The sequence below is a fragment of the Vulpes lagopus genome, chromosome 11 (assembly GCF_018345385.1).
Source record: "Vulpes lagopus strain Blue_001 chromosome 11, ASM1834538v1, whole genome shotgun sequence".
NCBI classification, from domain to species: Eukaryota; Metazoa; Chordata; class Mammalia; order Carnivora; family Canidae; genus Vulpes; species Vulpes lagopus.
The window spans coordinates 85,401,359-85,419,754 of NC_054834.1; the positions used below are offsets into that span (position 1 = coordinate 85,401,359).

Here is an 18,396-nt window from a genome sequence, read left to right on the forward strand (position 1 = left end):
TGGAGGAGGTAGGATGAACTTAGCCTTGGCCTTGAGAAATCAAGAAGGGGAAATGAGGAGGCACCTGAGACAAGGTAACAGCAGAGGTAAATCATTCTCACTTGTCACTATGTGGGGAGGGATGGAGGAAGCATTCAATTCTTCTGGCAGAAGGAAGGAGCAAGGCCACAGAATCTGTAAGACTTGGGGGCTAAGAGGGTAATGGGAAATAGTCAACCACCACTCCAACGCTTCAGAGAGTTAGATTTAGAAATGTCATAGTTTGAAGAGGAAGGAGATAGTGTTGAATTTGAGGTGATGAGAGTGGAAAATGTGTAGAAAATGGGGGCCAGTGGAGAAGAGCCCTACAAGATGAGGCTCTAGAAGAATGAGCCAAGAACCGAAATCAAAAGAGCAGAGAGTCCTCAGGAGAAGTGGATGAGGAGTGGAAAAGAGAGAGAAAAGAGCGCTGTTATGTCCTACATCTGTATAACGTGTCAGAAACACTATCAGCAGAGTTAAGTATCAAATAAAGTAAGATAGATAGAAGATGCCAGTGCAGTTTCAACTGAGAACTGGAAGGCAAAATGCAAAGGGTGAGGTGGCAAAGAAAGTGGGAACAAGAGTCCTCAGCTCATCTGTCTAGAAAATTCGCCTGAGGAGGCTGAATGAGAGAAATGAAATGGCACCAAAGTCAAGCGAAGTATTTGGTTGGCTGGATTTTAGAGAAGGGAAGAAATTAAGACCGAGTTCCCTGGGTAATAGATTACTCCTTCCTGTTACCCAGATCGCTCCATTCCCTAAACTTGCTGGTTAATGGTGCTCACGTACTTTCTGAGTAGGTAACTTCTCAGAATCAGAAACAAAGGTGCAGCAGCCTGAAACAGTCATGAGGCTCCAACCAGATTTCCTCCACACACACACACACACACACACACACACGGTTAAGAAGTTCCCCAGAGCTGATCTGCTTCCCTCATTAAATCCTCCTGGGGAATATACCTACTTCCAACCCCTATCACCTGCCATGACAGCTGCCATCACATCTCCTGGTTCCTGCTGCCTGCCTCCTTCAGTAGCTAGAAACGCAACTGGTCCCCTCTAGTCTGAGCCCTGTCCCAGGACCCTAACCATGTTCATCTACACTTCCAGGGTTAAGAGTCTTTCTATGACTTGGTATGAGGCTGCTTTCTCACTGTCATTTCTTCTAACACAGCATGTGTATATTCTACTCCGAACATAGCTTTTTAAAAATATTTTTTGCTTTCCTTTCCAGTTTTCACAACCCTTATATCATTCTTGCCTTAAGACTCATACGTTGTTGGTATGGAACTAGGTCACTACTACAAACATTCTTAGATGATCTTTTCCCATCTTTCTGTTGGATAACCCTCTGACATAACCAAGCCCCCTGCTCCCCGAGCAGGGGCGGGGAGACCCAAGTTATTTGTTTTAATTGCTGCCCCTCCTGCCATTCATTCCATTGGGTGAATTTGAAATTACAGTGCTAAATTTTTAATTCTAAAACATTGTTTTTTCTTTTTTAGACCTATGAATTTACACCTATCTTTTCTGAGAAGTTTTGATACTGACTTTTCTAAAAAAAATCTCTAATTATGTCCACTGGGTTTTTTCGGCTGTTGGATGAGTCACTTTTCCCATAGGATGAGTCACTTCCATGTCACCAACTAGTATTCTTTATTGGAAACAATTAAGTCCAGAACAGGAATGCCCTTTTCTCTCTCTCTCTCTCTCTCTCTCTCTCTCTCTTTCCAGTCCAAGACACAAAACTGTCAGCAAGTCAAAAGTGGTACTTATTACAGGCCTTGTGGTAAATGGAATAAAGCTTTCAGCAGATATGGCTGTATGTCCTGCCTCTACCTACCACAGATCAGAAACACTCTCTTCACAGTTAGTATCAAATTTGGGGTTTTGCCAATAAATAGGAAAGAGTGATGGTGGCCAATGTTTATCGCTGCTATTGGTAATAGCAGAGAGGGTGAAACACATTAAGATAATCCATATACATTAAAGAAACCAAGAACAAAAAAGAGGTGCATTTTCCAGGGAAAGTGATAAAATGTTCTTCTACTGCATGTGGAATATGATGTGACTCAATTAAAAAAAGTTACTGGTTAAATTTTTCAAGTACATATTTACTAAACACAGAACATGGCATCAATCTATTATTTTATGATTATTTAACTCTGCCTCCTTGATGTTAAAACTCATCTTCCATGATTCAAAACTAGCTGAGGAACTATTTCTTTTGAATTCCTCTCTCCTTTATACCTCAAGAGCTTGAGGGTTAGCTCCATTCTTTTGTTTCCTACAGTTGTATTTTTAGCTCCTTAGACTTTATGGCGCTCTATCTACCTGTAATTATGCTGCAAAAGCATAAGAAGACGCCAGTAAAGACCAGAAGCAGACAAGATAGCAAAAAGCCTATTTGTGGTCTTAGACAGCTGCAAGAGGGCAAGGCGCAGCTGGCCAAGTTCCCTCTGCCTCTGGCCAGGCATGACAAACCCCGAGAGCTGAACTTGCTTTCAGCCTAGTCCCTAGCACCGGACATTGTTTCACTGCCCTGAAAAGCACAAGGGCCTGGGTCAAAGTCTAAGAGGGTGGATCAAAAGGGTGACCCGGGAAAGGCACAGGGAGGGTGCTGAGAGTGGTGGCCATAGGAAAACTCTCCAGACCCTAAAGAACTACCACTTGCCATCCCACCTCCTCTCTAAAAACAAAACAAAGCAAAACCACCGGCACCTCCTTGTGGAAGGCCAGATGTTACTTTTAGTTCCACTTTGGAAATACTGCCCAAGTTCCGAAACATACTTTAATAAGTAATGAATCTGTATTGTACCCAAGACAACGGAAATGAGATGCCATTAATCAGCTGTTGAGAAACGGGAATATTTTTCAGGGACTGGGAAACATTCTTGAGTAGACATTTTCTTCCACAGTTACATAAAGCCCCCCCTTTTTTTGTCAAGGACCATAATTATCTTTGGTAAATAAAAGACGCTGTGATATGTGGAGGCTTCTATAGCTCTTTACACAGTGATCCCTGCCCTGGCCAGTGCTTCTGGCTCCTTGATTTATTTATTAATTTTATTTTAAAAAAGATTTTATTTATTTATTCATGAGAGAGAGAGACAGAGAGAGGCAGAGGGAGAAGCAGGCCCCTCACAGGGAGCCTGATGTGGGGCTCGATCCCCGGACCCCAGGATCACACCCTGAGCCAAGACAGATGCTCAACCGCTGAGCCACCCAGGCGTCCCTGGCTCTTTGATGATTTAAATTAGTGCTTTCTTACTTAGTGAGTTAACATCATTTGCAAAGTAACATTTATATTCTGTTCTTCAACAACATTAGCATATAACGCATATTTACTTTGGAGCTTTATGCACACGCACACATTTCTTCCCAAGACTCAGAAAGGGTGGCACTGAGAAAAGAAATAGGAATTTTGGAAATAAGAATTCCCAAACAGAGGAGAGTGAATAACCCAGACCACAAAGCTGTAGGTGCTAGTGAAGACACACTATTATTTCCTGGCTAAAATTAAGAGTCTTACACACATTTAAGATACAGTTAGATGGGGACGCCTGAGTAGCTCGGTGGTTTGAGCATCTGCCTTCACCTCAGGGCATGATCCTTAAACAGGGATGGAGGTCCCCCCACCCCCATTGGGCTCCCTGTGGGGGGGGGGGCCTGCCTCTCCCTCTGCCTGTGTCTCTCATGAATAAATAAATAAAATCTTAAAAAAAAATTAGAAAGATAGCTAGATGGTAACTACCTTTCTGACAAATGGTAATAGCTAAAGTTTCTCTCATCATGGATAGACTGGCTCCCAGAGGGACTATTGCAAAACAAACAAACAAAAAACAAAACCCCTGAGAGCAGCCCTAATATGGTTCCAGCCAAAAGTTTTGCAAAAATTCTTCTTTTACTTCTCATATGTCAAATGTCAATAAAGCCAAGTTCCACTGAGAAGATGTTCTAATTTATTTTGTTATACAGGCTTTCTGCTGATGTTAATGCTGTGTCTGAGGACTGAAAACTTGGGAACTGTCACTGTGTCGGTAATGAGGGTTCACACTTGCGCTAAACATCTCTTCTAAGACAATTTATATCTCTTTAGAATATGATAAAGGATAAAAGAACTATCAGCTGAAAACAATCAAGAATTATAGCTACTTACGGCTGACACAGCTTCACCAGGTCCTGGTCTGTGGTGTTGGGAGGCAGTCCCCGGATATAGAGGTTCGTTTTGCTCAGCTGGTCCCATCCTGAGTTGCTACTGCTGCTGCTGTTGTTATTACTGCTGGTGGTGCTGGGGCTGGGAGGGGCCATGGGGTGGGCTGGGACCAGAGACTGCTGAGAGACAAAGATGGGGAGCGTCAGAAAACCAGCTGCAACAGGGGTAGCCCCCCTTCACAGGCCATATGAACTCTCTCAAGAAAACAAATACAGATCCTCTCAAGTGACTTTCATGTATACATTTTAATTTACACCTCAAAAAAGACCTGCTCGTTCTACAGAAAAAGCCCTCTCCCTCAGCATGCAATTAGTAACAGGAATTTATTCAGTAGAATAGTCTCTACGTTTGCCTTAAATAGGGCTAAAAATTTATATAAGATTAATGTATTCACACCTTTTAAGGAACACATCTACTGAGACTCAAAATTAACTTGCATGAAGTTAGGTGATAATATCATTTTACGATACAGTCATTTAGAAATCACTAGACTTTTGAAAAGGTTTTCAAATTCTGAATAACATTTGATTGAAAGTTGCTGATAATTTTATTAAGACTCTTGGGGGAAAAAAAAAAAAATTACTCTCCGAGTGTAGCAAAGTTTGAGTTCCATCACAAGGCTCAAAGGCGGCAGACTTCACCTAGTTCTGAGTCTGGCCCACGGCTCCACTGAGACATCTGGATGAGATTTACAGGCACGCTGCCTTTCGCTCTGGCCAACCTTGTGAAATTTAACCCCTGTGAGAACGGTGTGGTAGTTGGAAACCTTCCCAGGCCTTGCAGCAAGGAACACAGCTTTTGTAAAGCCTGAACGTAGGGCTCGGTGTGGTTTCGCAGTCGGCAGCCACCTAGGAAGAATGTCTGAAATTGTACTCACACCAGATAATTCTCTGTTAACCAATCGAAAGAAACCACACTTCTCTGCCCTATGCCACACACATGACTTTTGAGGAAGTTAAATGGTTCGGTCTGAGATGGAAGTGAGCATACCCTCAAGTGCCCTCAAAGCAAATGCTCAGCAGTTTCATAGCAGGACATGGAAGTTCTTTTCACCTCACATCTCAATAATAAATATACTAACCCAAGGACTTCACTTATACTAAGTAACAATTTGAAAATATAAAAGTGTAAAATTATAGTCCCTGCACATTAAAAAAAAAATTTCAAATCTTACAGCCTGAGTTTTATAACCACAAACAAACATTAATCCGGCACATTGAAGACACAGTTAATTTCCACTTTGGAAAGTTCAAAAAGCAGAAGATCCCTTGCAATATATGTAACCCTGCCTACCATGCCAGCAACCTCAGTTATTAACTATAGATCCGGCTCTGCATCCAGTTTCTGCCATGACTATCCTAACTCCACAGTACCTCCCACAATGGGATCCTCATTAATCTGGACATGTAGTAATCATTACTTCTTTTCTGTAATGTGTATTTTTTTTTTTAAAGTAGGCTCCATGTCCAGTGTGGAGCCCAACATAGGGCCCAATGTGGGGCTTGAACTCACAACCCTGAGATAGAGACCTAAGCTGAGACCAAGAGTCAGACGCTCAACCAACTGGGCCACCATTGCACCTCTACTATGTATTTTTTTCTTCTTACTGCCCAGAGTCCTTGCTAAGATTATTGAGTCCAAACATCACTTTACCTCAAGTGATTCTCTTCCAGAAGGAAAGTAGCAAGAAGGGTTTACAATAGTCAAAGTATAAATGACGGCTGAACTTAACTAGAAATAACCATACTGCTTAATTCAAGAAAAAACCTACCTGAGACCATATCCTATCAAATCTATTTGAGTTATGCCCTTAATAAGCAGTTGAACTCATATCCTTTTCTCTCATCTCTTGTTTTTCCCTAGGGGATAAAGACTCTGCTTTCTAGAAGTAAAACAAAGAGTAAGCACTGTCCCTTGCTTTGCCGCAGGCGGCATCTCAGATCCCCAGCCATATCACACAAAGGCCTGTGTTCCTTCTCCAAAATTACTCTGTATTAGTTGCTCCTTACAATTAGCCAGGCATCTCCCTATTTGGCATTTCAGTTTAGAACAGAGGTGCTGGGAAGTAACACACACAACTGCCCCCCTATCCTAAGCCTTTGATTTACACAAAGAACTCATATCTAGGCAAGGCTGAAATTTTTGTTAAATTGTCTTTGATTAATGTCCAAGAACCTGTCTTTGCCACAAACCACACCGTTACTCAAAGTAGGACCCACTATGTTTAGTGTAGCTGTTGGGGGATGGAACCTGGTCACCTGGGGTAAGCCCTGGAGAAGTCTGAAAAAAGCTGTGGATCTGTTCCGTCCCCACCTCTGAGGCATTAGACCATAGTGAAGCAAATGAACCATCGATGGTTTAAAGACCACATTCCAAGTTTGTATCAGCTCCAACCTCTTCTCTGGGGTAGAAAGTGGAGTGCCCGGTGTGGACTTGTAGGATTAAACGAAACATCTGGGGGTATGATTTACTAAGAGATTATTTGGACATGAAAGGAGTAGGTTTTTATTTATGTATTTACTTTTGGCAAAAGTAGAACCATGATTTATATCTCAGAATTTACATAGCTGATTTAATGTATCTTTGACAAGCCTCTATATTTATTACAGTATTATTTTCTCACTCTGGGAAGTAGGTGTGGAGCATATCCCCCGTCTCTCCATGCTTCCCCTCTATCCTGCCCTATGGTGGAAAAAGTCTCCGAACATTCTGGTCCCAGGTGGGAGACAGGGGTTTCTGAATGTGCCCTGAGGATGACTGGCCTTTGGCGAATCCTATACAGAACAAGTTCAAATTAAAGTGTTATCCTAATATTAACTATTTCTCAGAACTAGCTGAAGACAGCTAGCTTGCTCTAGGTTGCCAATTTTCTATTTTCTGGTGTAGAAAATTTTAGATCAAAGATTAGGTTTATAAAACTCACGGAAATCAACAAGTTAAATCATAATAAAGATTGAACACATGTTTAAAGAAGAAAATTCAAACATAATAAAGCTATGTAACTCTAAATATTCAGAATGGGTTAATGATAATTGCAATAATTTGAGTAATACTACTGTCTCATACTGCATGTTTAATGTGTGTCACTGTGGCAAGTGCTTCATGTGTATGATCTTCCCTAATCCAATGACGCAGATACATCATTGTTCTCCCCTTCGGCACATTAGGAAACAGAATCTCAACAGAGGCTCAGTAATATGCCATGGTCACACACTGAAGATGGCAAGTCTGTCAAACCTGCCAAAACCAGAGCCCTCAAAACAGCATTCTTCATGGTACACCAGAACCATCCATATCCTAAATGTGCTGTTTGTATTATTTCATTTAGCTGTGCCCATCCTTCCTGCAATCTAAATATTAAGTTCAAGTTTCTCTGAAATGGGACCCTTAATACCACTGGTGGCTAGCTATCTTTTTCTTTTTTTGAGAAAGACAAAAAGGTGCCCTTAATTTAATGAGCACACACACAGTCAGCTTGTGTGTGGGTGTATTTTACAAAGTCAGCTTTTGAAAGGTTAGTTTTTAAAACTCTACCTTATATTTTTATTAACAAAAGAATTCTACACAAAAAAAATCTGAAAGCAACAGCACATTATGGCTGAACACCAGAGTCAGCATTTTAGAACAGCTAGACTTAACCAGTGAAGACTTAAACTCTTGCTTCCAGATTAAAACGCAATTGAAATGTAAACACTGACAAGTCTTGAACTCCAGCTTCACAGCTCCGACCAATTCAAAACAATAACACTCTGTGTTCAACGGCACAAAGGGTAAACTTAAAAAAAAAAAAAAAAAAAAAAAAAAAAACTTACCAATGGAGAATATTTTACCAAATTGTTTTTATCACTGATTGTCTTTTTAATCTTGCCTCTCAAAATCCCTAAAGCTTCCCTGGAGTTTGAAAAGGACTCCCACCCCCGTTCTCATCTCTTGTCCCCTTGGAGGAAGTAAGTAGCCAATTTACACAAATTCAACCTAATTAAGGACCTTGAGTGACTGGCTGGCCTGGGTTGAGCACTGACCCATCCCACAAGAGCCCAGCAGTCTACCTCAGCCTCCTCTGGCCTAATGTCACCGCTTCGGATCAGGTAAACAAGCTACCCATCAAGCTTTTTATCCAAGGGCAGGGAAAAAAAACTAATTCAGTTTTTCACAATAACATTACCTGGGCTTAATGTGCATGCCAAAACTGACAGAAAACCAGCTGGTGGTGAATAAATGGAATGGCTGTACTCGCAGACCCTCTCTGCAACCCCTACAGAGTGGGTGTGGGCACCAGCAGGAAGAGGTTTGTCAGCGATCAAGGAGGACTTCCTGTGTGGACAACCCTGAGGCCTCTATCCCGCCAGGAAGGCCCACTGGCCTCCTACACTCAGACAGGATGGTCAACAACAGGCATGCGGCGACTATGCACGCATCAGATCTATTTCCCTTTCCATCACGTTACCCTACTCCGACATCACATTAAGTAGACTCTTCTATATAAATACAAGTCTAAAGGTTGTTTATGAAAAAGGCAAGACAAAAACCATTGGTGAACCAAAATATATTAGTAATCACGTACTGCTGCAGATTCCTGTTCACCGAAGACAATGAATAAAAATGAAAATCTGACATTACAAATTCTATTGTCTCATTTCCTCCCTGGTACTAACAGGCCACAAGGATTGTGCTCCAACCCATCTTACAGCTGCAGTTCTCCTCACTTCCCCCTCAGTCACTAACTTCCCTGGGGACTCTAATACATTTTGAAGGGAAACCCAGAATCTGCCTTTTAATTGCCCTCAAGTCTTCTCTAAGGCTACCAACCTTATAGTTTAAGAAGGTTACAATCCAAAATCCATAATCCCCATCGCCATCCCGCCACGCAATGATTGCACAACGTGTGCATCCACACACACACACACACACACACACACACACTCTACCACCACCACCCCACCCCCAGCCCAACTGCAGGGAGGTTTAACACATCAACTATTTCCTTAGTCCAAAGCAAAATAGCCCCTACAGTGCAGCCAGAAGTTATGGAACATTATTGTCTTTCACCAGGAAATGGTACATTATCAAGCCTGACATGAACTGAGTACTGTGTAAAGACATTAGATAACCACACTAATTCCACACACTAGTTCCTCTCCATAAAGCTTTCAAGATGTAAAATAATTTAACAATTTAAGGGAATTATGGAATGGGGAGGGAAAGCATCCAAATGGGCCAGTTTCACCACAGTTAGGGTATTTTCTTTGTTTTCTTTTCGACATCTGAGTGGCTCAAAGAGGGCCAGGACTAGTGGCTGTGAAAGATAAAAGTTCCTGGCACAGGAGCTGGGAAAGTACACACAGCTGAGAAGTGGGAGGTGAATTAGTGAGAGATGAGAAACTAGCCAGGAAGCAGATGTTCTTCTGGGTAGGCCAGTATGTGAGAGATCACCTATATTAATGAAGAACAATAGTGCCCCTTCACACATGCAGACTCTTACTTAGCCATCATGTGAGAGAGAGGGCCAAAGGGCAAATATCAATTAGTCCTATTTGATGCTAAGATATCAGGGCTTAACATCATATGGCTAATTAGTTCATGAAACTGGTTTTCATAGAGCCACTGTCCCTTCTTTGAAAACAAGTTTTGTAGCCTCTAAGACTACGAAACTGAGCAATAGATTATTCAGTATTTTTCTCGGGTTATATTTATCAAAGGAGAGGGCCATGATGTTATGTTAGCTATTAAAATAAAACTAAAGATCTCCAATATACTTCACAATTAATATTCTCTAAGATAGCTATCAAGCTAATCCTTGCATGTAAAGCTATAGTCTTCACACAGAAATCTCTTTATCTAAGTTCATGAACAGAGCAGCATTTTCTTAGGCTTTGGATAAAAGAAACGAATTTAAGACTTCCACTGAAGAAGATAAATATCTGTTGTATACAACATGACTGACTGAATGGACAGAGACCATGTCACAGAAGTGAAAATAAACAACAGAGAAAAGTCTTTAGAAGTGAAAACAGCTTAGAAAAGCTTTCTGGGGTGGAGGTAGTGGTTTTGGAGGAGGAAAAAAGAAAGAGCAAGCCAGGTGTTGAAAATCCATAGTAGAAAACATACCTTAGACACAATGTGTGATTTCTGAGGTCAAATTCTCTTTGAAGTTTCCATTAAAAAAAAAAAAAAAAAACTAGATTCCTTTATCATCCAAAAATCTTTTAAAGATCTGGTTTGTGCTCCCGCATGCAAATCACCTCAATTGTTTGGTTCTCTCCAAAGGTTCTGCCAAGAATTCCACAGATGCCCCAGGTTGCCTGCTGAGAACCCTGGGCCAAGGAACACCCTACAGTTCTTGTGCTATTTATTCCTTCTAGGGTTTGGAATTGTGTTTATGAAGGGGGAGAAAGCCAAAAACCAACACAAAAACCCCATAAATATAGTCAACTCATCTTTGACAATGGAGCAAAAACAGTACAAGGAGCGATGATAGTCTTGTCAACAAATGGTGCCAGAACAACTGAACATCTGCATGCAAAAGCATGAATCTAGACAACAGACCCTACATCCTTCACCAAAATTAATTAAAGGCAATCACAGACCTAAATTTAAAACGTACACCTGTAAAACTCCTAGAAAATAGCACAGGAGAAAACTCAAGATGACCTCAGGTATAGTCCTAACTTTTTAGGTCCAATACCAAGGACATACTCTGTAAGTAATTGACAGGGTGGGCTTCATTAACATCAAACATTTCTGTGCTGCAAGAGAGAAATCCAATAGAATGAGAAAACAAGCCAGAGAATGGGAGAAAATATTTGCAAAACACAGATCTGATAAACTGTTATCCAAACTCTACAAAGAACTCTTAAAATTCACCAATAAGAAAACAAACAACCCAATTTAAAAATGCGCCGAAGATCTTACCGAACCTTACCAGGGAAGACACACAAATGAAAAATAAGCGTTAAGAAAAGATGTTCCAAATCACAGGTTGACAGGGAACCGCACTTTGGAGACACACTGACAGTTCCCTACAAGATTGAACACACTCTCATTATACCATCTAGCAATTGTGCTCTTTGGGGATTTACCTAGAGGAGTTAAAACCTTATGCCCACACAAAAACCTGCACTAGACAAATATAGCAACTTTATTCATAACTTTGGAAGAAACAAAGATGCCCATCAATAGTGAAAGGATCAGTAGTAACCTGTAGTCCATCCAGGCAATGGAGTATCAGTCAGTGCTTAAAAAGACATGAGTTATCAATCCATGAAAGACACAGAGGAACCTTAAATGCACATTACTAAGTGAAAGAAGCCAATTTGAAAGGCCACATTTTCTGTGGTTCCCACTTACATGACATTTTGGAAAAGGCAAAGCTATGGAGACAGTAAAAAAGACCAGTGGTTGCCATGGGCTGGGGGGAAGGGAGGGATAAACATGCACAGATGATTTTTTGATTAATGCAACTAGTCTACATGATACTCTAATGGTGAATACATATCATTATACACTTGTCTAAGCCCACAGGGAGTACACCACCAAGAATGAACCCTAAGGTAAACCTCGAACACTCTGCCTGTGTAGATTCAGCCTTGGGGAAAAAATATGCCATTCTAGTGAGTGATACTGACAATAGGAGAGGTTATAACATGTGGGGGGTAGGGGGTATGTGGGAAAGCTGTGTAGCTCCCTCTCAATTTCACTGTAAAACTAAAACTGCTCTAAAAAATAATCATTTAAAAAAATGACATAAAGATATACTGGAAGTGAGGTGCCTGGGTGGCTCAGTCGGTTAAGTGTCTGACTTTTGATCTCAGCTCAGGTCTTGATCTCAGGGTCATGAGTTCAAGCCCCACACTGGGAGTCTACAGTGTGGAGCCTAGTATGTGTGTATGTATGTATGTATGCATTAATTAAATAAAATAAGTAAAGATAAACTGGAGGCATTAGAGAGGATTTATTCACCAGGAAATTCCAGGACCAAGACAGTAAGTGAGGAGCTTAAAGCAATGGGCTCAAACCTTTCCTACTGGAAAGCACATTCATTAGCAAGGAAAATATTTTAATGACATTTTAAAAAAAAATTAGTATTGAAGTATAGATGCCATACAGCAGTATATTAGTTTCAGGTCTACAACATAGTGATTTGATAATTCTATATACTATGCAATGCTCGCCATAATAAATGTAGTTATATTACAATCTTACTGGCAATATTCCCTAAACTGTATTTGTCATCACCATGATGCATTTATTTTATAATGGATAGTCTGTAGCTCTTAAATCCCTTTCACCTATTTTACCCCTCCCCCCCCCCCGCCTCTGCTCTGGCAACCACCTTTCTGTTCTCCATATTTATGACTCTCCTTCTGTATTTTGTCTATTCATCTGTTTTGTTTCTTAGATTCCACACATAAGTGAAATCATATGGTATTTGTCTTTCTGTCTGACTTATTTCACTTATCATAATACCCTCGAGGTCTATCCATCTTATCACAAGTGCCAAATTGTGTTCTTTTTTATGGCTGAGTAATATTCCATTATGTATCTGTATCACATCTTCTTCCAGTCATTTATTGATGGACACTTAGGTCACTTCCTATCTTAGCTATTTTAAATAATGCAGCAATAAACAGACATGCAACATATTTTTTCAAGTTAGCGGTCTTGCTTTCCTCAGGTAAATATCCAGAAACAGAATTACTGGATCATACAGTACTTCTATTTTTAGTATTTGGAGAAACTGCCATATTGTTTTCCACAGAGGCTGCACCACTTTGCATCGCCACCAACAGTGCATGAAGGTCCCCCTTTTCTCCACATCCTCACCAACACTTGTTACTTCTTGTCATTTTGATACCAGCCATTCTGACGATGCAAGGTGCTAGCTAGTGGTTCTGAGTCATATTTCTCTGATGATTAGTGATGCTGAGCATCTTTCTGTGTGTCTAGGAAGGAAATACCTTTAACAGTGGGTTCCTGGCCTTATATCCCGTATCACACATAATACTGTGGTATGGCACAATTTCTTAAAAAAAAAAAAAAGAACAAACCCACAAAAACCTAAGAGTTCAACAAAGGGAAGATCAGGGATGAAAGGGGATGAAAGGGCCTAGGACAGAAGGGCTGAGGAAGGCTTCACAGAGGGGTATATATGGCTGAGTGAGCTGAATATTGGTGGCAAGTCCTTAAGCATTAGATAAATGGCAGTCCCATGGGGGGGAGAGAGGACAAGAACCAACAAAGATACAGACAGGAAGGATCATTGCTCATCAAAGTTTGTGAAAAGACCAACCTTGGTCAGCCAGGACAAGCTGATGTTCCAGAAAGGGAAGGGACAGGAGGATGGTACTAGAAAGGTAGGACAATAACCTAGTAATCAAGAGAGAATATGGACATGGTATCACAGATTATTATACAGAGGTCTCCCAGGTAGAAAAGAAAATTTAAAGATGGTAAATGACCGGCGATAATTTGGGAGGAAGTAAAATGCGGAAATTCTTTTCCCTCCTTTCTATGAAAAGGTCTACGGAAAACAAAAATTACTGGATGGAATAATCGGAATATCTGGATTCAAATTCTGCCTGGCAGCAACTGGAACATCATCTGTGGGCAGCTCAGTTCCTCATCTGGGCAACAAGCAGGTTAGACTACATGATTTCTATGTTCCCTTCTAGCCTTCAAATTCTAAGGCTGGATAATGTTTCTCTAGCTAGAGAGAAAACAGAACCCAGCCAGGCCCGTGGGTCCTCTTATCTGTCTGCCAAATAGTCAGAAGAGAAATGGAGTAGGAGGTTAAACGGGCAGACCCCAGAAAGAAGAGTCACACTTTGCATCTTGCAGCTGGAAGCTGCGGTAATCACACTGCCATCACGTTTCCCTACCCCACTTAGGCCAAGCACTGATTTCCCTATTTAGTCACAGATGATTATGAGAAAATATTATAAATATATAAGCTATACTAAACAACTAAGGCTTAAAAGAACAATTTTTTAAAATTATATAATGTTCAGAGTTCTCCAAACCAGAATATTCTTAAGGTGAATATATTATAGCTAAAATCACTTTAATAACAGATCTGCCAAGACTTTACGTTGGTTAATAGTCCAGCATCTTTTTGTCTCAATATGTAATCAGTACAAAAAGTTGCATTTCACATTCTATTTAATCTCTTATATAGAGAAGGACCATGTAATAGCGCCAAGATCATCTCAAAAGAAAATTCAAAACAACAAGCAAATTCCATCCCAAACCACCAGCGATTAGAACTCGGTAAACATAAAATCCTGCCCAACTTCAGGTGTGAAATTACTCTTCTGGATTCTGAATGCAGGTGGGTGGTATGTTTTTTTTCCTCCTTCTGACCCCCAAATGAGGAGTTTTCAGATCTACACCACTTTTCTTCAACACAGCCTTGTAAAAGAGACAAGAATGAACTCTTCTTTTCCTTTTTACTCAAAATAACTTGAAAAAAGAAAACTTCCTAAGGGAAGCGCAGCATTGCCTTTATCATGACAGTTCAGAACACCTCTGCAATGTTCTGATTTCCTGCCTCACCCCAATGGAGTTAGGATTCCAGCACTGACAACTTCCTTCCAGCTGTTTTTAAAAGTCTATGTACAGTACAGTTTGTATTTCTTGTAAGTAAAGAATTACTGCTGAGATTGCAAAGTCTTCAGGGTGGAAATTACCTATCTCAAAATATTTTGTCTTCACAATGAAAAATACTTATTGAAAGTACTGTAAAGTGGTTAACTAAACATTAAACTGGGAAAAATTAAACGAGTCAGCTTACCCCCAAAACCCCATATGAATTTACTACTTTTTTTTTTAAGATGTAAAGGGCTAAAAAAAAAAAAAAAAAAAGATGTAAAGGGCTAGGTAAACAAGCTTGCAATATCATAAACTAACCCCTGGAGAAAAAAAAGCATTATCTACACTTTCAGGAAACTAAAAAGTATTTAAAATCTCCCCATAAGAACTTTTAAAATGAAATCTTATCTGACACTGCTGTGATTTGTACGTAGCCAAAGTAAAACATCATCAAATGAAAATTTTCTGAGTTAATACAACTCAAAAAGTTAATGAATGCATTCATTCTTTCTCATGATAAAATCCAGCAGCTTACATCTGATACAGGATGGATAATTAGTATAGAACAGCCACCTCTTTATTATGTTTCTCTGTGTGTCTCTATGTAAATATGTGTTTGTGTGACATTTTGTGGGGATAAACTGAAAGGAGGAGATGGTTATCTCTGAGATACATTGTCTCTGATGTATCTGAGATACAATGTCTGACTGTGTCTGAAACTGTGTCTGTGTCTCTGTTACATAGCACAGTGATTTTTAACTTTTTTTTTTGCCTGAAATCTACCTCAAAAAATAAGTTTTTGTCTGAATTCACAACTCTGAATATATTTACAGGCAAAACTATAAAAACTGAAACAAAAATTTTGTGAAACAGTTATTTTCCTTTACCATATTCAATCTACCATAATGTTATCTTTTCTTCTCTATTTCCCTAAAAAAGAAATGCTGGTAGTGACCTACTAAATTGATTTGAGATTACACTAACATTGTCATTTGCAGATTAAAAACTAATGGTCGGCTGCGCTTCTCAAACCGTGATGTACATTTGAACCACCAGTCATTTCGGGGGGGACCAGGGTTGTGCATTTCTACCAAGCTTCTGGGTGACGCCCATGCACTACAGCAGGACTCATGGCACTGCTCTCGGTGCGTGAGGATGAATTTCAGAAAGGTTCCCCCTTCGTGCTTTAAGAAGGAACAAGCTGCACTTACTCACAAAATATGATAAAAACTTTTGTTCATTTGATTTGCAATCTAGTATCTGCTCAGAATCACAAAATGTTAGCAATGAGAGAAGACATCAGAGATAATGCAATCTAATAATTCTCAACTGGAAATTAACAGAATCTTGAGAGATGGTTTTGTGTGTGTGGGGGGAGGGGAGTGTTGCAGTATTTTAATTTTTATTAAAGGGAGCTTGGCTTTAATAATTTTGAGAAACAATGACCTAACCTATTCCCTCAACCCAGAGAAGTTGAAGCATATATCCAAGGTCATACAGCTAATTCAAGGCAGAACCAAGTCTCCATCCCCAACTCTGCTGTCAAAAGGCACCAACCACTGAGCGACCCAGGTGCCTCTAATTCAAAACTCCTAAAAATTGTTAAGAATGGCACCATTTCTGTCTTTGTGGCTATTAAAAATTTGTGGATAGCATGCACAATCATTATCTACAACAGCTATCTATTAGAAGACACAAAAATGAAACATTAACTACAGCAGTTTTGTTGCCTGTCAGAGAAGTACATTCAGGGACGCCTGGGAGGTTCAGTGGTTGAGCATCTGCCTTTGGTTCAGGGCATGATCCCAGGGTCTTGGGATCGAGTCCCACATCAGGATCCCTGCGAGGAACCTGCTTCTCCCCCTGCCTGTGTTTCTCATGAATAAATAAAATCTTTAAAAAAAGAGAAAGAGAAAGAGAAAGAGAGAGAAAGAGAGAGAGAAGTACATTCAGGATCAAATGGCAATTTAACAAGCTTAGATTGGAAACCTTTGAAGATGCACCAAAGTTGTCTACCTCCTATCTGATTTCCCTATTTATGTCACAAATTCATACTCTTAAATAAGTACCTTCAACCTCTCAATTTCCTTACCAAGAAAAAGAGAGATTTTGTACAACTTTTCCTTTTCCTGCATTCCAGCACCGGCTCTTATCCTAAAGCTTCACAATGATTATGCCCATATTAATTCTCTAAGATGAGCTGATTTGCCTTCAAAAGTCCAAAAATGTATGCAAACCTTGCTCCCAGTAGCTGGTATACTCTGGAAAACTGTTACTTTCTTGGTCTGACTAAACGTTTCCCCAGTTTTGCAGGGACAAGCTTTCGGGAGACGTCAGATCTCTCTTTATCGATACTACATTTTTGGACTGAGTATCCACTACTTCTAAGAGCTTGAATACAAGCTTCTTCTTCTTCTTTTATGGAATCAGCCCATGCACTCCTGTCTAATCATTTCAGGAGTGATGCTATCAACCCTGGAGTACCCAAGATGCCTTGGACTCTAACCAACTCAAATGCTGGCAAGGTTCATTCCTCTCTTGATCTTGCCTCAAATAGATAAAGTGAAGTAGAACTGCATTCTGCAGCAAGCAGAATCTGGGAAACGGTTTCAATATTTACGTAAACCAGATGCAATTTTTTCCTTTTAGTCTTAAAATTATTTCACAATACTCTGAGTAGGGAGTTATTGCTCAAGAAGAAAAAGAGTGAAGTTATTAACCTTCCTGAACACCTTATTTTGTTACTAAACTTAATCACAATGCCTAAGCTACCATCACCTTTACCAAAATGAACTAAATGTACACATTGCTAGTTATTAAAATTTCAGAGGGAGTTTCTTTTTCAAGGAACCTTGGGCAATAAAGTTCTGGCTCCCTAGAATGGAGAACCAGAACCTCCATGTGTGGGGTCGGATGTGAGACAGCACAGTACTTAGAGACTACACTTAAGTTTTACAATCTCCTTTTCTCCTCATTATATTATAGTTTCATTATAATGTCAAATAAAGTATCTTTTACCTTTGTTGCGCATAATCAAACATGCGATCTTTCATTCTCAATCACAATCCCAGATTAACCTAATTTACTAGTGACAAGTTTCCAAATTGGGTTTCATAAATCTCTGCCCTTCTAAATGCACAAAACAAGAAACAACATCATCCTTCCCATTGACCACAAAGAAATACTTATGAAGAAAATCATGTCCACATGGAGACTGGCTTAAGAGACTCCACTCCATGAACCAGTTCTCCCCTCACCTCCACTGACCCCCATCCCATCCAAAGCAGCCAGTGCACATTTCCAGCACAGGAAAGGGAAAAGCAGGCCAGAGCCCAAACACTGCTGTGGGCCCCCTGCCCAGACAGAGCAGATAGGAACACAGATTCAGGTGTGGCCTGCAGCTAGGCCAGATCTCTAGAGTTAGTGGACACAAAGCAGTGGAATCAAAACTTCAGCACAGACTTACATTATCAAATCATTTTGAAAAAAAAAAAAAAATGCAAGAGAGGACCACAATTTTTTTGAATTTCTGGGGACGCCTGGGTGGCTTAGCAGTTGGGAGCCTGCCAGCG

The 18,396-nt window shown here is 40.2% G+C and overlaps 1 protein-coding gene across 7 annotated transcripts in view; it reads right to left on the minus strand.

The window, feature by feature from the left end:
• Positions 1 to 18,396, minus strand: part of RBMS1 (RNA binding motif single stranded interacting protein 1) — a 214,121-nt gene that overhangs the window by 87,618 nt on the left and 108,107 nt on the right. For 5 of the 7 annotated variants that reach the window (XM_041721831.1, XM_041721827.1, XM_041721829.1 and 2 more), the window contains exon 2: positions 4,181 to 4,356. In XM_041721831.1, coding sequence (XP_041577765.1) covers positions 4,181 to 4,356 — 176 coding nt within the window. The remainder of the gene's footprint in view (positions 1 to 4,180; positions 4,357 to 18,396) is intronic. The other 2 variants (XM_041721825.1, XM_041721828.1) reach the window with 1 other exon arrangement.